Below are 24240 nucleotides of genomic sequence, written 5' to 3'. Positions count from 1 at the left end.
CATCTGTGCTCCCTCCCTCTTTGCAACTCCAGTATAGGAAGTTCGGTTCTTAGAGGAGCCATTTCTCTCTGAAGAAGTAAGATCACTAAATTGTTTTAGACTGGAAAAAGTGGTAAAGTACTTAATGTGAATAGCTCCCTCAGTGCTCTTTTCTCTACTTTTCATTTCCACTCCCTTGTTTCTGTTACACGTTTATCTGCAGTTTCTGTGGTCCCTTCCGCTCTTGTGCTCCTGTTCATCAAAAACTGGATATACTGAGTACAAGATCACTTGTGCAAGTATTTTCAAGAGAGATACAGTGAGTCCTCTTTTAACGTCACTTAACGTTCGTGAAAATTGTGACGATAAACAAAATGGCGATAATCGAAACATAATATCCCATAAAAACAATGTAAAAAGTGAATATCGGCTCCTAGACCTCACAATTCCTACACAAAAAAATTTTAGCGTGTCATATCTGGGCCATTTTTTACGATGGGAATGCCAAACTATGGCAAAAATATGAGTTCCTGTCTTCATCGACGACAATAGCAGCAGTGACGTAAATCCTTCTCCATTTTTGTATCTTCCCTCATTTTCTTTTCGGCTTCACTTTGGTGGTCGCCCGGGTGAGCGTCGTCTGGGCATCATCATCGCTGAAACATCGTCGCAGTTACAGGAACCAAAATTATTGTGAACAAGATGAGAAAAGTGATGACAAAAATTCCGAGTTCAACACGGAAAAATGCCTTGAAATCACGTTTTAGGTTCCTGAAAACCATTATGTCAAGTAAAACCTTGCACACCTACCTAAGAATTCATTTAGCAGAAAATTTGCTAAAACCATAATCGCAATTAGCAATGAACACACTGTTTTACACTTTGTATAGACTGACTGTATTACCGCCCACTAAATGAACAACCTGCAACGCCTCCCGCCTCACCTTTTTTCTCGTGCGAAATTTAAAAGACTTGACGTTATCGTGAAGCGAAGTTGCGATAAACGAATGACAATCTCAAAATTTTCATGATGTTATCACAAAATGACGTTAAACGGGGTGACGTAGAACAAGGACTCACTGTATTTCTTTCCCTAAATATCAGGTGAAATGTATGTGATTCAAGCCCTGTGGTTTAGCTGTGGGAGGTGCTGTGGAATACTGGAGAGGGAAAAACATTCATTTTTTGTTTGCAGCTTTGAAAAATTATAGTTGTTCAAGGATTCGATTTAATTCAAGAAGGAAGGTTCAATTTATAGCTCAGTGTGGCCGTGTTTTCTGTGTGGAGCAGTTCAGGCATAATGTCACTTTCGTGATCATCTTTGATTTAATCGTTCGTAAAGGATGACAAAATAGCTGCCTTCAACCAACATATTTCATGTTTGCAAGTTCTATTGCTGATAGCTCAGCCAGTTTTCCAAATATTATTCAAAGATGATAAAGTGAAATCAAGTGTGATGCATTTAGGATTCTTTTCGGGCTCTTCAACAGGTTATTGGCTACATTTGCACAAACATCATTTCAAAAACAACTTGCTTCCTTTTTTCAAGGTGTCACCATGTCAGATTTCACTCGGAATTTAATTCACCATTCGTCAGGCTCAGCGGTAACATTTAGTGGTCGTTTGATTGGCCGATGTTTGTAATTTGCCTTTGAATTATTTTCATATCATTCGCCTTCCCTTTTGCCATTCCCTTCGCCTGTGCCACCTCATCCTTAGATCAAACTGTAATATGTCTAAGATATTTGGAGGGAAAAGGGAAATACTTAACTTATTCCAGGATAGGGCATCAATCACCTTAAAAGATGTGTTCCGGAGAAAGGGAAGTTTACACTTTAATAATGTTGGCTCATTATGCCCCTTGCTACTCACATTGTGCTATGGACTCGTGAATATAAAAAACCTCAGGGTTGTTCACTCAGAAACAAAATCCTATTTCTTTGAAAAAACTCATTGAATGGAAGAGAAAGATGAATTAGGGCAAAAAATCGTATTGTTTAGCCATTCTCTCGCATGTTCAAAACAAGTGAATTCAAAAGCTGCTGCCCACTTTTTAGGAGTTGGTGACATCATAACAGTTCCATTTCATTAACGTATTCAAGAATAACCTTTCCTTGTGGGGAAAAAAAATTCTTTGCATTAAATGAGTTTGTGAGGTCATCAACTTATCTGCAGAAGACTGTCCTTCTTTCGCTGCAAACAGCCTGAGAAGTAGGTAACAGATTGGTAAATGGAAAAATACAGGTCTTCTTTATCTTTACTCTATTGCAGTTGACAATTGTAAACCTTTGGTCAACTGTACTATTCTCAAATGAGTAAAGGCTAATATTGTTTTATCACGAAGGGAATGAGAGTGAGGGAAGTGGTCAAGAATCGCGCCCAGCTCCGAAAGCAGCTGCCTCCAGCCCCCAGAACAGAACGGTTGGGCCCGTCTTCAAGCGGAAATACGTGAAGAAGGAGGTTCCTCGCTTGGAGATGAAGACGAGGGGTGCAAAGCTGCCCAACTTTGCGCTCCAGATGAGGGTGGGGCGGTGGGGCAAGGCGGAGACGGCCAGTCGTGCGCCTGGCAGACCCCCAAGGGGCAGGCCTCCGCTCCGCAAGAACCTCCCTGCCCCCACCCCAGCCCCTCCGCCTCCTCCCCCACCTCCCCCTCCCCCACAGCACCCCTCCCTGCCCCCACCGCCTCCCCCTCCCCTGCAGATGATCTCGGCCAAGGGCCCTGGGCGACTGCAACCCGGCTGGCTCGGCTCCAACCCCCTCGAGTGGTCCGTCACCCAAGTCACTGGCTACATCAAGGGAACCCACGACTGCTCACACCTTGCCGCTAGACTAGGAGAAGAGGTGAGCATTGATTTCTCACTCTCATCATTTGCTTCTTCAGCCACCCGTCCTGCTCTGAGTTCATAGACAAATCTTCACAATTGCTACTCACGCTCGTAGAACTCTTGAAATCATTCCTTTGAATACAGTGCATTGCAAGCTGAACATGAGAAAAGTAGTCTCTGGTTTAAAAAAAAACCAAAACATTCTACGTAACTTTAAAAAACAACAGAATAGCATATGCATAACTGCATCTGCCATGCCATAATTTAGGTACACATATGTACCAGGACTTTGGTGCTCAAGGTACCCAATTGATCACTCGAGTCATTTGAGCTTGACTGAAGTGCCCCTGCAACTCCTCTCCCTGGGATTTTAGGCGAAAAGATGGGCTTTTTAATCCAAGTATAAGCATATGTATACTTTGTACTACCTTAGCATATGTGTATACCATGCACTAACTCAAGTAAATCTTCGGGGTGCACCAGCAAAAGGGAATGTGCCTACAAATGACTGAAGCACTCGAAGACCAATGTGGCCATCTATGAACTATAAACCAAAGCAAATCACATTGCGCTGTGTTGTACTGGAAGATATGCATACATTTCACAGATAACAATGGTGATTCATAGATTATAGAACATCTGAGTATGTGTAAGTATTGCCTTGAGAATCATTATGTCTTTAGGGATTTTGGAGGAAGTTAATTTGGCAGCTGGATGGAGGATGAAATGTGTAGACAAAGAGCTCTTTTATTCATTTATTTCTACAGCTCCGAAAACAGCGCTATTTGACCTTTACATCAGGGTTTTTGGTAACATTTAGCAATCAAACATGCACATACATCCACCCCTGGATGAGGGATGGATCTTACCCAGGCGGGACTCGAACCTGCGACCTTTGGTTTGGCAGGCGAGGACTTTACCCCACCGCCACCAAAGCCAGCAAATTCTTCAATTTTGATGAAGTATCTTGCATAGTGTGTACATATATGTATTAGTAATGCATTATATTGAGGAAGCACTAAAAGAATCTCTCTCCCCTTCAAATTTGAAAAACTATTTTAAATTATCACCTGGGTTTGAACACAAAACAAATGTATGTTCAACCAAAAAATCATGGAAATATTGGAAGCATACTTACATACCAGGAAAACTTATGAGTCAAAAATAGGGTGATAAGGTTTTTATATAAGGCTTTTAAACATGAATGCATTATGTTTAAAAACCAGTTTTAACCTAAAAGTGCAGCTTTGGCTGTTGAAACGGTATTTTAAGAACTAATAATATGGCCATACGTTTTGCCCGTGTTTGCCATGTTTCTTTAGTTAGGCCAGTGCAGCTCTGTAGTATGCCTTCAGCTGTATTATGTCTTATTTTTGCCTTGTTCACCCAAAGTAAAAAGATGTGATGTCACTTCCAATTCGGGGTTGGCTCCTATGACATTGTTTATTATGCCATTCCATGTATTGGAATTTAGAAATGTATCTCTTAAAGTCAATTATAATAGGAACTTATATCTCCGAAACCAGTTTTTTAATTGTCTAGGCAGCCATCATCGTTTCACTTACCACATTCTGGGATTGCTTTAAACCCAATCTCCTCCTCCATGATGGTCGCCTATCCAACCAAAACACCAGTTTCCACGGTATTAATTCCTATTTTAACGCTATCCATGCCAGCCTAATTTGCCTGTTTTGCTGGAGAATGCAGGCGCTTTTTTGGCAAATTTGTAAGTTTGCACTTAAATATGTACTTACAGTAAAACGTTGATTTTACGCACTTTGATTTTACATCAAGTCTCGTTTTTACGCAGCGACCCTCAAGTCCGGCCGGAAAGCATAGGGAATTGCAACGGTGAAACTTCGATTTTACATCTTTTCTTGATTTTACGCAGTTTTTCGATTTTGCGCTGCATAACCCCAGCCCCAAAGAGGTCGCTAATCTTGATTTTACGCAGTTGTCTTTCGGCTTGTTTTGAAAATCCGACTGGAGCAATTTGAAGTTAGGTTATTATTTCGTCTCAATGAGTTGCAAAAATGAATACAGGAATGATTGAAATGATGTCGGGCTGTTGAGGGTGAAACTAAAAACATCACGAATATAATAATTGCTTCCCCGTGCGCCCTCTCAGTAATATTTTAGGCTCATTTACGAACGCGAATGTCGCTCTTAGTTCAAATTCGCCGTAGAAGGATATCGAAACCTAAAACACACGGCAATCGCCGTGTATGCGTAACTACTTTTCATTAAGACAGATGATCGCCGGAGATATTAACATTATCACCTTTCATTTATTATTCGACTTATTGATCGACGCTGTTACATATTTATTGTAATTACAGTAGATGGTCGCTAATCTGGAATTATGAACTACGGAATATCTATCCCTAACGGAAGGTTTTCTTGCCAACGCTGTTTTCCGTCGCCCCAGCGAAATAAAACCGTGAAATGAGTCGTTAAAAATCCTCCCGTGCCAAAATTTTGGCTTCCAAGGTGATCCAAAAAAGATAGTCATACTTCTAGTATGGACGTAAGTCGATGGTGATTCAACACGATGGTAAAAGCAGCATGCATTGTCTCATTCCACGGGCTAACCCCACATCTGCGGGACGAATGGAGGCAAGGGAAAGTTGCTTGCGCGGCGCGCTTATCAGAACTGACTCAACTTGTATCTCATTGTCAGTATGTTTAAATTAAACATGGTTGGAACTTGAGCAGCTATTAGCTTAACTCCGCTAGGTGGCAAGCATTTATTTTTAACGGAGTTTATGCCCTCGGAGAATAACTCGCGTCGTCCATCATCATGTAATCATTGAAGTAAAATTCAAGACGTGAATGATAAGGCAGTCCCTTTAAACTCAGGAATGGCTTAGTACCATTAAATCGAAATACAAAAAGTGTCCGGTGTTGTTACCAGGTATGAGGAAGCAAAATATTACGTGAAGATGAGTCAAGGCTTGTGAGTCGAAGGTCCCGGCGCTGAATTCGCGGAAGAATGCCCACAAAGAAGCTATACCTGGCAGATTCAATCTACTATTGCCAAAATTTCATGGGAAAATGCTTTTTTAATGCGTAAAAATTATAAAGTGGTAAAATTGTTCCGGACTATTAATCATTTTTTTACTCATCACTGGCGGCATGATGGTAGTTGCACGGTTATATAAATATCTCACTTGAAAAAAAGTGAACTAAACACCAGAAAAATCTGAATTTCTGAATATCCCGGGTGCTGTGTGCTCCGTATTATCTATGGTATGCTATTTGGAAGGAGGTAACCGACAGCTGGGGTCATTAGCGGCATGTAGTAAGGGCTGGGGGGATAGGAACCCTATGTTGGCATTAGCCAGGTTGTAATGATAAGCTCAAAAGGGACCAGGACTTAACGTCCCATCTGATGGACAGAGTGGTGCGCTGGAAGTGCCCTCCACATTACACTCAAGTAGGGATAGGGCCATCTCTGATAAGTTTCTGCTACTGCCAGGACTTGAACCCAGGCCCACAGGGTGTAAAGACTTTGTGATGTATTAGCGAAATTTTGCTCCCTGTTAATTGGGTTAATTTGGATGACTATCCTCAGATATCTCATTTCTTCAATCTCCAATCTTTGTTTGTCTGCAGGTAGGTAAACAGATATCCTGAAAACTGATGAGAATTTTAATGAGAATATTTTCGAAAATTAGCTTCTCTGCCAGCATTTAGTATCACCATTCCGAAATTTCTCCTGGGTAACAGAAGTAATCTTAGTGCCAGAAATGCTGGCAATTCAACCATTTTGTTCAACCATGGGAAACGTTGTTCAGGAATGCAACGTTGTTTCTCTTAAGGCAACACGTCATCTGTGGTGTTGCTTGTGAGTGAATAAGATTATTAGGCTTCATTTTCTTGCCTCCAAATGAGTAATTGAATCCTGGAAACATATATCTGATGCGATTGAAAAGGATTTCATGCTCATTTATCGTAAAACCTCACATATGAGACTTTTTCTGGTTCCGGTTCTGGGTTAAATCAGAACTATATGTACAAAAACGTATGACTAAGCCTTCTAAAAATAATGAGCAAGTGTTATCCTGAAAACTATACTGCTCCTCAATACCAAATCTTGATTTTACAAACTTTGATTTTACACAGTGCCCATATTTCGGTCCCTCCAACTGCGTAAAATCAAAGTTTTACTGTATTTATATACATATGTATAGCCTAATATGTATGCATTTTCAGGAACTATTTTTTTTTTCATTTGCTCTCACTACTTATGGATATGTTAAAGCTTGACAGATACTAAAAATAGTTATCAAAACTTCATGAAGCTCAAAAAATGAAAGAAGTGAGTGTAAAAAAACCAGGCCGATAGATAGACCCTAGGCACTCTTTGCACCTATCACGGGGGCCGATGGATCCGCCTGCTGACGCTGTAAGGGTTAAAAAGCTTTAGGAGATACAGATCTAAATTTCATTTCAGCTAATTGTAATCTCCTCCCAATCATGGATCTTGATAGTGCAAATGGTGTTGCACATTTTATATTTTAAATTTATCTCACTTCCTTCTATGCATGAGTGATGAAGATATGCAGTTAACAAAAATTTCAACCTAACCACTTTTTTTAAACTCAGGTTTAACTGAGGACAAAACTAACTTCTCCAGTTTTTTTCTTGCTATCTAAAATAATTGTTACGCAATACATACTTATTTGCCTTTTGTTTATGGGACTATGAGGTTTATATCAGTTTTGAATTAGATTCTTGTATTAATTTTACAGAGTGTTACCCATGATCCTAAATTCCATAACTGTACTGTATTGTTTTTTGTGTTTCACATTTTGTTTGGGAAAATTTATGTATTCTAGCAATTAAATGAAGTTCAATTTGTAAAACTTCGCCATTTGACAGTCATCTTAATTTTTTTCTTTGGTCTTGTTTACTCTCTTGAAAGTATCCTTCTTTAATATTAGTGATATAAGCATGAAATTTATGACTAGAATTTAAAAAAGTATAAAAAAATGAAAAACAAGAGGATGTATACATTGAATGAACAAGATAGAAAATTTGATAACCATAATTTAGCTGTATCTGAGGGGCTATTTAAAAGTTGTCATAAGAAGTGGTGAAACTGAGAATGATCCAAACCCACCTCTACTGTTGTTTTTATTATATCATGAAAATTGTAATTATTTGATTGTTTTTCATATAGCCTTAAACTTCACCTGTCAGTCTACTGCATCTTATTTGTGGTACATGTATCATTTTAATTATGCTGAGGTTCTAATTGATAGTCTTGAATTTACAGGAGATTGATGGGCAAGCATTTATGCTTTTGAATTTGCCGACTGTTCAAGAGCATCTGCATTTGAAGCTGGGTCCAGCAATTAAGTTGTGCCGCCATATTGAAAAGCTCAAATTTGCATTTTACATGCAGTACGGTTGTAAGTAATCTTTAATAAGGTTATACGTTGACATTTCACCTATCATGTGCCTCCATGTAAATACTGTGACCTTCAGAAATCATCTTACGATGTATGTATCCAGAGGTTTTTACTTCTAATAGCCTTTAAAAAGTGGTTTATACTATGCGTTTATTTTGATATTTCACCTCACTACGGTCAAATCTTGTTACGAAAGGGTGATGATTGTTGTGAACAAAAAGAATTTTTAATTCATGCAAAAGTTGATGTATATGTTTTCCAAGAATATCTGGGAGTTTATTTAAAACTTAAATCAGTCAGGGTGACCAAGAGCTAATGAGAAAATGAGATTGAATATTTTTAGCCAATACCATTTGATCTTCAGAAAAGGATGAATTTGTTATATCTATGCAAACTCAAGTTAAGCCTCATTCCGGTGATATTGTGGTTTTAACTCTTGGGTTGAATTCATAATAATTGACTGTTGTAAAATATTAGTCAAAAGTGGCTTAAGAAAAACTTATTATAGACATCATTATTCCTTAAAACTAAGGCATTTAATTTGTCTGCATATTGTGGACTTGGCTGGGAGATGAGGTAGCAAACTCATTTCCAGTATCTGAAGGATATTTATTCATATTTATTTTGTCCTGAAAATTAAACTGTATAGCTGAAGCTAGTTATTTTGAGATTGTTGATGATGAATAGTTTTGTATTTTTATTATGAAATAGTGATCAGAATAATGAAATGTGATGTTGTCTTATCTTCCATTCTATTTTAGCAGTATTCATTGATTTGAATAATCATGATAGAGTCACATTCATATTTTTATAAGTATATAAATTCTTTGTGTCTACCAGTACACCTATAAGAAAAACTGTCGATATTTTTCAGTATTCACTGGTACTATATTCTTATGCCATAACTGCTGTGGAAAAAATCTTTTAATTTTTACTAAGTTTTCTGTTATTGTATTTATGAAAAAATTTGGCCTGGAAGATATTTATTGCACTGTAATTCTTCTGAACCTTGTCTTTAATACCAATTAAAATGTGAAATTGTTTTCTTTTCAAGGGTTCTAAACAATTGTTATAAGCCTGAAAATAAACAATAAAATTTTTGAAGCTCTTTAGTGAACACTTTTAACTCACCCAAATTAATGTCTATTCCCTCCATGATTTTGGATTTTTAAACAGAGTGCCATTTAGGAATCCACAAATCAATGTCATGGAAATCTAGTTCAGAAATGAAAAATACCTTTTAAGTTGAGATGGGTTGGTTCTGGTACCCGGTTCTTAGTACTGCCGGTTCATGGCCTGTGGAACCGGTATTGAGAACTGATCGCATAAAGTCAGCACTTTGGAAACGGCTCGGAAGGGTGGCAAGGATTTGAATTTGGTGCATGGCATTCACGTTTTTTTCTTTTGAGAGTTGCTCACTAACAGGTGCATTTAAGGGTTTGTTGCTCTCGCCAACATTGCGACATTTCCGCAGCCACAGCCGCTTTAAAATGAGCTGACTTTTCGGGTGCCGATGGCACAGTGCCCATTTCAATCTGGCCTGGCGCACAGTGGGCTGAAATCGAAAAACGCAAGGCAAAACCTGAGAAACGATATTTTTGAGTGCAGAATTTGAAACTTTGCGCAGTTGTTGTCAATACAATATGTAGTGCATTTTTTGACGCAAACCATTTTCCATAGGATACTTTTTTAATACTCCTTCTAACTTCAATTCCATTAATATTGAATGCCGCACGTAATTACAAAGAAATCCTGAGTCTTGCCGATTGGACTGATGAGTTAACTCATATCATTAGACAATTGGTATGGCATTCTGCAGTATGGAACAAGAAGAGACAGTACTTCTACTGAATCCAAGTCATGCAATTATGTGTTCGGCATGTCCAAAAGCTATCAACCTTTCTAGTTTTAATCGTTTATTTGAATGGAGAGACATAGAAAAAATGCTAAAATATGTGTATCCTATTAAGTAAATAAAAAGACCAACGATATACGTAAAAAACCTATATGTATGACTCTACATAGCAAATTGTGAAGTTGCGGCATTCCATAACATCAGGGAGCTGCCACGGACTGTGAGCGTAGCAAAACCATTGATTTTATTTTGCTTGATGCAAGCGATCGTAGTTAATTTCTTTGGATGGAAACTCTAAAACGCTTGATGTAATTTTAATGTAAATATCTCAAGGTAACTCGGTGATCCTTTTCTTATAATCCCAAACAAACAAAAAATTTCTATGCAAAACAGAGTCCTCCAATTTGTATCGTATCGCTGATAAATATCGCAAGACAGCGAAGAAATTAGGTTATATGAAATGTAAAGTAAATGTTGCACTAAATACATATTATCTTATACACAATTGACTTGCTAAAATCTTACTTACTAAACAATTGTTTTTAAGGTTTTGTCCAACTTTTCTTGATTTCAGTCACTGTGAGGCGATACGGCGTGGAATACAGACAATGCTACATTGAGGCCACTTTTAGGCGAAACGATTTTTCGCCGGCCTCTGTTCACGTGAAATTCAGGCGGCTTTGAGACGAGACGACTTGCTGCAACACCATGAACGGCAGCGGGCAGAAAATCGTTTCATCTGAAAGTTGTCTCACGGTTGAATTATGTCCATACACAGTAATTCTTTGACATGTGAGCAAGATGCATTCCGAGAGCTTAATAGTAAATTGATAAACCTATGCAAGGCATCGAAAAGTGTGGATATCCTGCAGAATGCAAAACTGCCTTACAATTTTGCGTTAGCTCACGGCCACTCAGTTATCCCAGGTGTCACTGTACCGGCATGTTGAGCAATTTGTTGTTGAGGTTATAAGAACTGTGACAGTGAAGCATGCTAATAAGTTGTCTGTTAAAGTAACAATTTAAGCAACATCCCAGAATACAGAATACGTTTTGAACTGACTCACAAGTAACAACAAATTAACGGTTGATGTTGTCAGGAGTTGGGGCAGTTTCAGTATTGATCCTGATGCTGTGCAGTATATAAACTGTGCTCTAAGCATATTCCATTCGGGCCTTCTAAATTAACATCGACCACCACTGTTTTCAGTGAACGCCTGTTCAGATCTGCAGCTAATATTTCTGCCAAAAAAAAGAATGATTAGGGTAAAAATGTTGAATTTTTGAAATCAAAACCTGGAGAAAGAATGGGTGGCTGCCTGATGTAATGTGATGTATTGGTTGATCATGCATTCTTTAATAATATGGTATTCAAACTTTTTTACTTGGCAAATAAAATTATGGAGATGATCTTAAGTTTTATCTACAGAGCTTTCCTGCTAATTTACATCTTTAGTGAAATTATTTTCATTCACTTGTCATTTTCAATCATGTATGTTCCTGTTAAATTTCTGTGCAGACTATTCTGAATATTTATCCAAGAACTTTACAATGCTTTCATAATATTATCCAACTTGTATCCTTTAATTAGTGCGTGATCTACTCATTCCATTTCATTCTTGGGCAAAAGGAGTTTTGTCGTAACAGTATTGAACATTAGAGTTCTCCTCATTTTATTTATCATGAATTTTTGCTAGTTGTCTCGAGCCCTTGTGAGCAACATTCTACTCCACTGTTCCAAATCCTGCTAGGCACAGTAATATCTTTCTGATATCATTTTATATCTATTTTAAATCTCTTAATAGTCAATTAGACAATTGGTGATATCTCCTACACATTGAAAATGATGAAATTTTCATCATCAGTGTGACATTTATCAGTTATACCATTTTGATTTAAAATAGGTCTTATTCGGTGATGTAACTTTCTAAAATGAAGAAATAATTTTGTCGTGTATTTCTAAAAATTACTTTTAAATGCTGGCCATGAAAAATATTTCCCAGGCAAAGTTTGACCAGTTATTATATTTACTTATACTTATCAATATTCTATGTATAATTTGAAAAAAATTGTGTTTGGGTTGCGGGATTGGTAATGACTGTATCAAAATTACATGGATTCCATTTTTGTTATTCCATATTCCAAAATTCCATTTTTGTTATTAAAAATTGCCCATTTATATAATTTCTTATTATTTTAAACATTTCCTTGTACAGAGCTTGACTTCACTTGAGAACTTGACTTTACTTGTACATATTTATTAATCTTTTGATTGGTTACAAATAACTTAAACAATGTGTAATTTTTTTGTGAATTTGGGAATACAATGAAATACAAATTTTTATTTATTTTTTATGTTTGCCATTAGCATATTGTGGCATCCCACCCCCGACTCGCCCGGATACCACAATAGAACCGGGGGGAGACGTCGCACAAAAATAAAATAAAAAAATACAAATCCGCGAAGATCCCTCCCACATGGGACCTACGGGACAAAAGTATGCCACTCACTTCTCGTAATTCACATAAAATAAAAAAATATTCCCCTTCTGTGAAGATGATTGCGGGTGGGGGGTTCCCGATTCAAACTGATGGGTGACGTTGGGCGCTGATGCACTCGTCCAACGCGCATTTACGGGAAGGAAATCAGACGGGGCGAAAGGAAGGACGAAGGATATTTTCAATGGGGTGACCCGTGGAGGAATCAGAACAAAAACACTCTCTCAAAACACTTTCAATTAAACAAAATATAATTCACACAAATAAGGTTGCATATGACAAAAAAAACAAAAGTAACCCTCTTATACGCTAATTAAATATGAATTGGTGAAAGCCAATTATGAAACATCGATGATAAATAAAAATTAAAAAACAATATAACTTGGTTTCCAGATGAAAATCAATATAGAAAATGATGATAACAAAGTAAAGTTCGGTGGTGAACACGTAAATGTGATACAAATTCAATGATTTCTTGACTGGGGAGGTAAATGATAGTCCATCCCGTCGAATGTAAATTTGGGGTGCGAACGTTAATTGTACTTGGTGACTGATTTCACTTTCACTAATGTAACGGGTGCGTTCCGTGACTGTTCGTCTTAACTTGGCTTGGCAGGAGACAAAAGGGGGCTTTGGGGGGGGGGGGGGAATAGCTGCAATCTTACTTTGTCGTAGTCCGAGTCTCGACCAGGTTGGATCCAACACTCTCTCGTTCCATTTACTGCACTCCTTTCTCCCTTGTAGGAGGAAGCTGCATCCGGAACGGAGATAATGCGTCCTCTTCTGCTGGTCCTTTGCTCCTTCGGACGGGGGGGGATTCTTCTTCCAGATCAATCTTTCTGAAAATACTTGGGCCCCTTGTCTCCTCCTGCCGTGCGTCGCACTGATTTTGGGCATAGGCTCCGCCCGACAGTCACTTAGGAATTCCTCTCGGTTCTCTTACGCGCACCACCTTTTATCATACCTCAACTAGGGGTGGGGGTAATGCACAATGAAGGGAGGGAGGAGTAATACGCCACTCACTCAGGGAAAACCCGAGCTCCCCTCCTCCCACACACACACACACTCACACACAACCATACAAAAATCGACGAAAACACATTCATCCCCTCTTACTCATCCACGCCTTCCTCCACGGGCCATGGTCTGGGGGTGGGGTTTTGGAAAAGGTCGTGGAACGAGCGGGTAAACTGGTAGGGAAGAAATGCGCCGAGTAGAAATGCATTGTAATGGGGCTTGAACCATTACAATATATTATTTATTGGAATTTAATTTATGATTTTTTTATCAATTAATATATTTATTTTCCTCTTCTCTCATCTTCTTTTGCATTTTTCGCATCTTTCCTTCTGCCCTGAAATTATCTAAAGTGACACCACTTTTTAAGTATAAAGGGGACTGTGATGATATTAATTCTTATTGACCTATTTCTGTGCAGAACCAATTCAGCATTATTTTTGAGAAGGTGTTTTATAATTGGCTTTTATCCTATCTTCGTTCATTTGATTTAACCCTTTTGCTGCTGTTCAATCTCCAAACGAAAACCTTCTCCTCACATGCGGCAAAAAGGTTAAAATGCGTTTCGTGGGCCCATCGAGCAGGAACTTCATTAATGGGCGTGGTACACCCTCTTTAGGGTCGCTAATCCAGAACCCTTTCCTCGACGAGCTCACCCTCGCTGGCCCTTATCTTGGACCCTCCGAGCCCTTATCTTGGACCTCCCTCCCGAAAAATGACCGCTCTGACTGCAATTTGAAAATGAATCAATCCATCCGATCATCAAAAAATGTTTTCATCGCACTCCTGCCAATCAAGCAATCAAGTACGTCTTTGAACCGTGTTTCTGCTATGAAAAATAACGACTTTGTTAACTTTGCTAAAAATGTGGCTGCGGACCACCAGAAAATGGCCATTTTAGCAAAGTTAAGAAAATCGTTATTTTTCATAGCAGAAACACGGTTCAAAGACGTACTTGATTGCTTGATTGGCAGGAGTGCGATGAAAACATTTTTTGATGATCGGATGGATTGATTCATTTTCAAATTGGAGTCAGAGCGGTCACTTTTCAGGAGGTAGGCTGGTAGGTCAATGAAACGGTCCTGCTTGGGTGAGCTCGTCGAGGAAAGGGTCCCAGATTAGCAACCTTTCGGAGTGCTTTTGCGGAAGTGCATGGCAGGGAGAGAGAAAAAGTACGTTCACAGCAGTCTGCCGTGTGAACGTACATACTAGGTACTCACGTTCACAGCAGCGAAAGGGTTAATTTCAGCACACCAACACGGCTTCGTAAAAAACAAATCTACTTCCACCGCCTGTGCACAGGCCATTAATGCTATTGTCTTCAGTAGATAAAAAGGAGGAAACAATTGGTATGTTCTTTGACTTTTCCAGTGCCTTTGGTTCAGTTGAACATGGTATCCTACTCAGTAAACTTGATAGCTTTGGGATTAGAGGAGATCCAAATAATTGGGTGTGCTCATATTTGGGAAAGTGACAACAATTTGTCAGTATTTATGTAAATGGTAATAAGCATAATTCCACTTGTAAAAACTTAACAAGAGGTGTTCCACAAGGATCTGTTTATGGTCCAATAATTTTTTTACTTTTCATTAACGACCTGCCTACTATAACTCAAGCATGTGATCCATACCATACCATAATGCCAGTTCTCTATGCTGATGATACCAACTTTATCATTTCAGCCCCCTCATTTGATAATTTGGTACACACTTGTAAGCTTGTGACCCAGAGTATACAAAATTGGTGTACTAAGAATTCCTTGGATCTCAATGTGGGGAAATCACAAGTTATCCATTTTGGTCATATTAATAAGCCAACTAGAAACTTTTTGCTTGAAATTAATGGTAATTGTATAGTGCAAGTGGATTCCACGAGGTTTCTTGGCCTTTACATTAACTCCCATATTTCGTGGGAGTTGCATATCAATTATTTAGCTAGTAAGTGTAGCTCACTCTGTTATCTCATCATATTCATAAGACCAATGGTGTCGGGAGAGGTTCTTTTGGCACTCTACTATGGGAAATTTCACTCAACACTTGTACAGAATATTTTGTTCTTGGGCTCATCCCCGCATGCCATAAAAATATTCAAAATTCAGAGGAAAATAGATCGTTTTATATCTAATTTAGGGTACCGTGCTCATTGTTGTCCATTGTTTGAAAGGTGGTGAATTCTTCTCCTTTCTTGCTTGTTCATTTTTTACTCCATTATATATGTGAAGCAGATAAGTGATGTGCTGGTGAAAAATTCTCATATCCACAATTATGGCACAAGAACCCATGATGACTTCCACAGGTATTTTGTAAGGACCAAGGGTGCTGCTCTTGGATCTAGATCAACTGGTCTTAAACTGTTTAATAAATTGCCTTCAGAATTGAAAAGGATTTATTGTTATAGGACTTTTGCAAAAAAATTTAAAGTGAATTTGCAAAACAAATTGTTTTACTCCGTGAATGAATTTATGCTGTGATCCCAATTTATTATATCCTTATATGTACTGACTTGTCTTAGGCATTTTAAATGTCTCTTGAATTAAAACAAATATTACTATCTATTTTAACACAGGTACATAATTGTATTTGGTGTAAAATTTTCATTGTACTAATTTTTTTACTTAATGTACATCATAGTGATTTGAACTTCGATTAGGCTTATGTTCCACATGATTTCCCTATTTTGTCCTGTTTTATAAGCAGTCAGTGTGCTAATATGAGTATATATGTATATTCTTGAATAGAAATACCTCTGATGTTATTGACTATTCAGTTTCATCTATTTTCGCTCCAGAAGTAAACTTTTTTTGACAGTTTTATGAGTTTAGTTAGGAACTCATTTAGTCAAGTAATTGATTTAACAGGGTATTCTGGTTGTTTGATTCTTTAGTTCTACTGATATTCTGCTCATTTATGGCAGATTTTTCTTTCTCTTCTTCTCCTGTAATCTCTCGCAATGCATTTTCCTGAAAATGGAGGTATTTTCATGAAAGCGTTGTAAGCTATTTTTCTACAGTGATTAATAAATGACAAATCAAGTATTTTGAATACGTTGGTTTTTGTAGTTCAGATCTATAAAGAGGTCTTTTTACCTTCAGCAGTTTTAATCTCCTCAGCAATCGATTCTGAATAATTACTTTGCGTGCAGACTGCACAAATAAAGAGAGAGTTCGGTAGCGAAAGAACCACATGTTATCTGGTTGTGAAGTAAAATTAAGTTTCACTCCCTGAAATTTGAATTATTTTCCATCCCATCAAAATCATTTTTGATCTATGAAATAAATGGAATTCATTAACAACCTAATTTCTAATTTGGTAAATTAGTCTCTAATCACATGCATATTATTTGTATTCATAAGTTTTAATGGTATAATGATTATGTATAGAATTTGTGCATACCTCATTTACATCCCTCATAATCCTTTGTCTTAGCTGCATTGGGGAAGTTCTACTAAGGAAACATTCTGGTTTTTCCAATGCCTTGGAGTCCTGTAAACAATGAGTAGTAAAATAGGCTAATGAGTTACTTAATTTTAGCAAGGAGCAATGCATTTTTTTGTTTGATAAAATTTCAAGGTTGAACTGTGCACTACTCACTAGTGGTAATCCGAGCATCGTACCTCATAAATTTTCAAGGCTATTGTGCGGTCCACCAATATCTCAGCCATCTTCTCAATTTGGGCATCATCAGTGCTTGGTCCAACTTGTGTTTCCATCTTTCCAAATATATTTTGGAGTCTCTGTCTCTCTTTTTCAACTCTGGTTTTGAATGTCTTCTCTAATGCTTTGACCATGTCCTTCTCATCCTCTTGGTACATCCCCAGAGGACCTGAGTTGGATGGTTCATTGAAGCTGATTTTAAATAATTCATATGTAATATGGAGGACAAAGTTTTTACTGCCACTGTTAGTCTACTAGAAAATAGGTTTCCTTCCAGGTGGTGTGCTATTCATAGCCTGAATAAAGTTGTCTTACACTATTTAAAATGGCTGAGGAAATGGTAAATTGGAGTTGGGAATCTCAGTTCACCATAATTCCAAGTTTTAAGTCAGAGGAGCCTATCATGGGCTTTTGGTGTGTATGTACTGAAAAAAAATGCATAATTTTTACCCATGGCTTGACATTGGTAAGCACACTTAACTACGCATCATTGTGTCTGTTTATTCCCCTTCTATCTAGTTGAGCATTATCTTTTCATTATACTGCCAGCACGTGCTAATTCTTTTTCCTTATTCTTTCTTAAGGATTACTCCAATTCCTGTAATCATATGGTCATCGTCTGATTATATACCCATCACTCCAGAAGTCTTCTACTCCTGTCCACTTGAAATTGCTCACTCCTAAGATGTCCAAATTTAGACTGCTCATCTCCACCTTCAAGTTCTCTGGTTTCCCTCACACTCCCAATGATCTCATGTTCCTAATCCTACATCTAACTCCATTGACTTGTGTGTCCTTTGCAGCAGTCCAAACCTGGAGATGCGGTTTGGGGACCGTTTTACCTCCAGAGTATTTTACTGGGAAGGATTCCATCACATCATGTAGAATGCAAGTATGTATCTTCTTGGGAAGCTGATGTAGTGGTTTACTGTTCGCTTCCAATCCTCTGGATCTTTGCTATCATTGCCTTCTGTAAGTGAAACTGCTTCTTCTCTCCCACCAGTAGAGTCAAGTAGGTATGAGCAGCTTGTCACCTCCCAAAATTCCCAGAATTAATTTTCATTTATTTGAATTCTGTTTATTTAACAAAAATAATGATCTGGAGGCTCCAGTATTTGAACCTGCCATCGTTGAAGTAAGCCCTGGGCTGTTATCTGCAATGAATGGGTTAAGAGTGCGCATTCGCAATGCCCAGCCGCTGGTGAGGACGACAGCTGTCACGGCCATGGCTCTCAAGGTTGCTCGTAGTAGTGAGGGGTGTATTGTGTCTTCTGCTGGAGGGATGAGAGAGAGGGGTCCCTTGCATTCTCCAAGTTAAGGTGTAACCTTGTACCCATTGAAAGTTTGGGCAGAGGTAACGCGGAAGCTGTATTTGAGTACAAGCTTATGGGAGGTGTAAATCACTGCGACCAATTGCTGTCCTGCAACTCTTGCTGGCACAAGTTCCTCAAATGGTATAAAATCACTCGCAATTCATTTATTGGTGAACATCTACATTCTATAAAATAAATTCAGTGGCAACTAGAAGAACTTGCGTGGCTAAAGAATGGAGGTAATGAAGTCCTTAGTGTCCTCCGAAATAAGTGCCTTGCCCCCATCCAAAAAAGGTCCCTCCCACTTTCCAGCACTATCTGGTACTAGGGAGATGGGTAAAAAAACCACAAAAACGATGTAAAAAGTATTACTCAAAGGGTGTGCAAAGAGCAGTAATGTATGTACATCCACCATGACAGTAAGGATGAGCCTGGACTTTGCTTGCACACTCGCTTCCAAGAATTTCACGAAAAGATATAAAATTGGTCATGTTTTCTTATTGGGAAAAAAATATTTGATAATAGTGGATATTATGCCTTGATGAACTGTACCTACTTTATTATTTGTGATAAACAAAACAAAATCTGAAACCATACACAGATGCAATCGAAACCCAAACATCACAAATAGAAATTAATCGAGAGCGTACATCCAACTCATTAAAGCGTTGGAAACATTCCAAATCCCTTTTCTGTGTGTCCGTGTTTTTGTAATGGTCTTCATTTTTATATCCAGGAGAGTGTTGCCAATAGGATTCGGTAAATTTTATTTTGCCATTGCGACTTGTTGCATCTTAGCCTGTCTTGATCACACCAAAGATAAAGATAGAGGTGTTGGAATGACTACCACAGAAAGTGCAGTGTATTTAACGTCTAATTATATGTGCATATTTCTGTTTATGAGGATGAATTGGTATTACTCTCATCATAAATATAAATATGTTTACCAACTTACCCAATAAATGAAAGTATGGATCTTGTGCTGGTTTCATGGATAGAAATTTTGACACTCCATGAATTGTGTTCAGGGGTAAGCCTTTTGGTTTTGGCTTCTTCTTTGTAAAATGACAGAGATTATTTTTTGATGTATCTTTTTTCTTAGATTTATGGTCATATTTTCCCTCTTGGCTCTCATTGCTGAGGGCGTGGTCACTGATTTCAGGATCTATGTTTTGGTCCCCCGTATTGCTGAATGCTTGGTGGTCCTCTCTGAAATTGAAGGACATTTATTATGCCTGAGAGGGTGGCCTGTTGGTTCCTTCACTCCTGGAGGGCCTTTTTTCAATCGCATACACATTTTGAAAATTTGTCAGCTACATTCTTCTTGCGCTGTTGGGTTGATTTCTATTTTGTGTTAACTTCAATTATTCTTCTTTTAAGATTGGTGAGACCTTATAAAAAAATATCTATTTCAATTGATGCAGAAGAAAATTTCAAGCAGTGAGACTTCATTCTCCACTGTTGTTGCAAAAATCTGAATGAACTTAACCTTTTCGCTACGAATGACGAAAATATGTGGCAGGACATTACTTGACCCAGTGGCAAAAGCCGCAAATTTTGTGTCAGAGATTTTTCGACACAGACGAACGAATGCCGAAAATGTATGTTTCCTTGCTTTCCCCTTTTCTGACGGTTGCAGGTTTGGGAAGTCTTAGTTTTGGGACCCAACGAAGCGGGACATACTCTCAAAATCTGGGAGCAGGTACCTGGTCCCCTCCAGGGGCACCGCTAGGGATTAAGGCTGGGTGGGGGGTGGTTAGGTGCAACTGATACCGGGGTGTGTGAGGGTATGGTATACCCACCACGATAAGCGGTTGGTGCGAGATTAATAAATTGTGGAATTTTAAGATAAATGGTTCAAAATGGTGAGTTTTACGGCTTTCTTAGGGATATTTAATAATCCTTACACTATTCTATGAGTTATATCAATCCAATTAAGTAAAATGGATTAAACTTAAGCATTTCTCTAAGCTCTGGAGGGGGTTTAATCCCCCAAAACCCCTCTTCGCTGCACCACTGCTCATGTGTATATCAAAGTCGTGCTCTTTCGTAAATTTCCCATCAAGATGAATAATAAGTGGGACGTGTGATATTAATAAAATGTGGAATTTAAAGTATAATGGTTCAAAATGGTGAGTTTTACGGCTTTCTGAGGGATATTTTATTAATCCTTACTCTATTCTATTAGTAATATCAATCCAATTAAGTAAATGGATTAAACTTTTAAATTTCTCTGAGCTCTGGGGGGGGGGTTTATCCCCCAAAACCCTCCTCACTGCACCACTGGTCCCCTCGTCTTATAATACCCCTCTTTGTGGTAAGGGACTGCGGTCATTTAATTGTTCATTTTGTCAGCTTTCAAAATAAATATTTGTTTTTTCTCCGGAGTAACTAAGAATTGAATTTGTCTTATGAGCAGCGTTTACAATTTTTAAATGAAATTCTATGGTAAATATTAACTTATATCTCAATAAACATCAACATGGTAATTGTTGCTGCATTAAATGCGTTAATATTAATGGTTGAGCTTCATTCAAAATTTAACAATTCTCAGAATAAAACAAGGAATTCCATTTGAAGTCTGCAATTTATGTGCAAGCAACAATTATTCATATGGCTTATTCATAAAAACAAAGCATGATTGACCGAGGACCAATGCCGCTGGTAGGGTTACAAACTCCGATAGGGGGGAGACCAACTTCCCTCAGAGTTCGAGACAATTTGGAGTCCCCACTGGGAAGGGTTGGTGCTGAGAGTGTGTGATTATCCACAAGACTCTTCTTGATGAATGTCCTGCAAAAATGCTCCGTACAGAGGGGACGGAAGAGTCTCTTTGTACAGCTCAGTACAGCAGTCATGCTAAAGAGAGAATGCCACCGTCTCGAAAGGGTTAATATTACATCTCTAACCTTCTTAGGTGTTACTGCTAGAGGGCTGAATTATATTTCATTGTTAAATTCAAATATTGAGCTCTGATACTAAATTTTACCTCAAATATATCAGATTCGAGTATTGAATAATTTAATGTCTCATTGCATCTTAAAACTCAAAAATATTTTTGCCACTTTTCTAGCCATTAAATTATTTAATTGTGCATATCCATCTGTTTAGAGGCATTGATGCAGGAGATGGAGTATGACAATTTGATTGTCTGTTCAACTGAAATGAACAGAGACAATTCACTTCAGAACTTCTCGTTAATTGCCATGGGAAAAACTTCTCTGGACTGGGAATGAAATTAGTGAACAGCTTTGACTTTCCGGACCATTGTGCTGACCACAATACTAATCAGGTTTGGTGATTCACTTGGAAATATTGCATGGTGCCAAGGTTCATGGCATTATAGATGATAGGCCATAATAGAACTCTAGAATGGCAATACAAAGGAATATGGGCAGCAATGAAGTCACTACTAATGGTGAACCCCATTCCTTTGCTGAAGCACTCAGTGAGTGTGATACATATATTATTTCTTTCAAAAGTCAATATGCTTTCAGCATCCTTGTACCCTTTTAAAATGAGTTTGAATTGTTCAAACTTGTTGGATAATTTGTGTAAATTTAAGTGAAAATACAAAATATGCCATCAATAGCCACAGATATGTTTTGGCAAAGTAAACTATCAAAGCTTAGAGGCAGCATTTCTGTTCCTTCCTCAATCATTAAATGTCACAAATACATATGTAGGTACTATGTACATTATTCCTGGTATTTCAGTATTTGCTAATTTGAGTTGCTCATCCATAGAATAAATGTAATTCCGACAAACTTTAAGATGTTATCCGCTAATGAAGAAGGAATTATTAAGAGTAAATCATTATTTATGTATTTACACAAAACTTGTGTTTACCTTACTTTTGATGACTTCGATATTTGTGTCCAAGGTTTACAGATACCTGTAAGTCTGATTATAAATGGGGTCGTGGAGCAGTTTGGTATGCATACTTGGATTGGAACTTCGGTAATTTTGTAAGCAGAGGGTTGGAATTCAATGGTGATCTCTTGTGGAATATCTTCCTCACTGAGCACACCTATTAATACAGTCAAGGAAATAATTGGAATATCATATTGTTGCATAAATTGTAAAAAAATTTGTGATGGCATATGCCATAAATTCTCTGCTAGGCACGTGATAATGTTAAAGGTAATCTTTAAGAGACAGTGCTGTTACATTGGCTGGTATTTAGTTCATACTAGTGACAAAAAATTGGTCTTTCATTTACGAATATTAAATTTCTACTGTGTGATAAAAACTAGTCTAACATTTAGATGATACCAAGTAGTTAGATTAGAGTACACCAATGAACTCTTACCCATAAAAGTTGATTTGATCATTAGTTAATACAAAAATTTCCCCTTATTTGTGTGAAACAATAACTTAAATGAATCGTGTTGAACCAACGAGAAAAACTTAGTACACTTCTACAGTATGATTGATTTTATATGGCCATTGCTTTATTGAACAGTCAACATTATCAGGTGGGCTTCATGACAAACCTGATTATGCCAACTGTTTGGCAAAACTGAAGTCATGAAAGAAATCATCCTGTGGAAGTGTGCAAAGTTTTTCTTGTTGGGTGAACATGAATCATAGATTCTACAAATTTATGCTAGGTATCATCTTTATAACTCAATAATTTGAAGTTAATTGTGTCTCAATGGAGGTTCCTGATAAAAATTGTCTTAAAGATATCTATTGCAGAGGATACTGTCAGAAAAGAGTACCATATGTTGGATAAATGGTGAAATCTGTATCTTCATTTGGAATTACAATGTAGTACACAACTTTTTGGCCTTGCATTGGAAAAATTGTGAATCTTGATTTGACTCTGAAAGTAAGTTTTTTGTGATTAAATAGATAAAAAAATATTTTCACAGCATAAGGCATTTAGAAAGTTCGGGAGGCCCTAATGATTTTGGTTAGCCTTAGGCCTCTTGCTTAAACAATTTGAGCATGGTAAAACTTGGTGAACTGTTAGTAAATATAATCAAATTAAGTGCAGAAACCTCTTTCCTAGTTGAACGTGCCCAAAATAAATTTCATCAGGCAAACTACTCTGTAAGGTGTGTAGCTGTGCGTGAAGCGGTATTTGCATCATTTCTCTCTCCTGCACTGCGCATGATGAGTTTGAATGGTTGTTGTCAATTATTTTCATTCTATTCACCAATGTGCCCCACATTATGCCGATATAATCATCATAATGCCTTTGTCTTTCAGTAATATCTGGCTCAAATATTACTTTTACAGTAACGCTGAGTCCTGGCGCTATCCAAGCCTATGTAAAACACAAAATTAATTAATGTCAAATTATGAAAATGTCCATGATGCGATATTATTTATGATGCACGCACTTGTTCCATGAACTTCTTAGGATACTTGACATTGAAATATTTTGTTATTGGAGGTAATATGGACAGTCTACCAGTTTTATCCGACACATTCGTCAATGTCAGTTCTTTTTCCATTACTTTGATGTTGTCATTGAAATAGAAATTAAGCGAATGAGGTGTTGCCAGAAAACTTCCACCTCTCTGATTGCATACTCCAGTTTCCTCTGCAGTCATATTTTCCATTTCTTAAAGCTTAAAGCAATAAATCTTTACTAATAACCAAAACATAAGAAGTTACTTCGTGTTTAGAAAATAGCACGTATCAAATACCCGCCATCAATATACTACGTTA

General features: G+C 37.7%; 2 protein-coding genes across 3 annotated transcripts in view; one reads left to right on the top strand and one right to left on the bottom strand.

The window, feature by feature from the left end:
• The window catches only part of LOC124157036 (scm-like with four MBT domains protein 1), a 48712-nt gene extending 39379 nt beyond the window's left edge, over positions 1-9333 (top strand). Inside the window, exons 15-16 of the mRNA XM_046531503.1 lie at positions 2324-2820; positions 8086-9333. Of these exons, the coding sequence (XP_046387459.1) occupies positions 2324-2820; positions 8086-8229 (641 nt within the window). The 3' untranslated portion in view covers positions 8230-9333. The remainder of the gene's footprint in view (positions 1-2323; positions 2821-8085) is intronic.
• Positions 9334-16144: 6811 nt separating this feature from the next.
• On the bottom strand, positions 16145-24213 carry LOC124158281 (cilia- and flagella-associated protein 221-like). 2 transcript variants are annotated; one of them, XM_046533468.1, is made up of 9 exons: positions 23910-24213; positions 23565-23833; positions 23283-23386; positions 22408-22588; positions 19514-19767; positions 17206-17414; positions 16985-17074; positions 16678-16812; positions 16145-16551 (listed from the first exon to the last, which is right to left on the bottom strand). In XM_046533468.1, the coding sequence occupies exons 1-9, from the start codon at positions 24129-24131 to the stop codon at positions 16426-16428; spliced, it is 1590 nt and encodes a 529-aa protein (XP_046389424.1). In that variant the 5' UTR covers positions 24132-24213; the 3' UTR covers positions 16145-16425. The 2 variants fall into 2 exon arrangements, with proteins under 2 accessions (XP_046389424.1, XP_046389425.1); XM_046533469.1 differs by lacking the exon at positions 16145-16551 and having other exon boundaries at positions 16720-16856.
• Positions 24214-24240: the final 27 nt, after the last annotated feature.

Source organism: Ischnura elegans, chromosome 4, assembly GCF_921293095.1.
Source record: "Ischnura elegans chromosome 4, ioIscEleg1.1, whole genome shotgun sequence".
Taxonomy (NCBI): Eukaryota; Metazoa; Arthropoda; class Insecta; order Odonata; family Coenagrionidae; genus Ischnura; species Ischnura elegans.
The sequence above is the reverse complement of the archived record's forward strand: the minus strand, read 5'-3'. Positions and strand labels throughout refer to the sequence as shown.

Bases quoted from the DNA above. Each gene is read 5' to 3' on its own strand.
- LOC124158281 (XM_046533468.1), bottom strand. From the start codon at position 24,131: ATGGAAAATATGACTGCAGAGGAAACTGGAGTATGCAATCAGAGAGGT. The intron at 17,415-19,513 runs GTAAGTTGGTAA...CATCCAACTCAG, and splicing joins TCCATACTTTCATTTATTGG to GTCCTCTGGGGATGTACCAA. The intron at 16,552-16,677 runs GTAAAAAGACCT...CTCCATTTTCAG, and splicing joins GGAGATTAAAACTGCTGAAG to GAAAATGCATTGCGAGAGAT.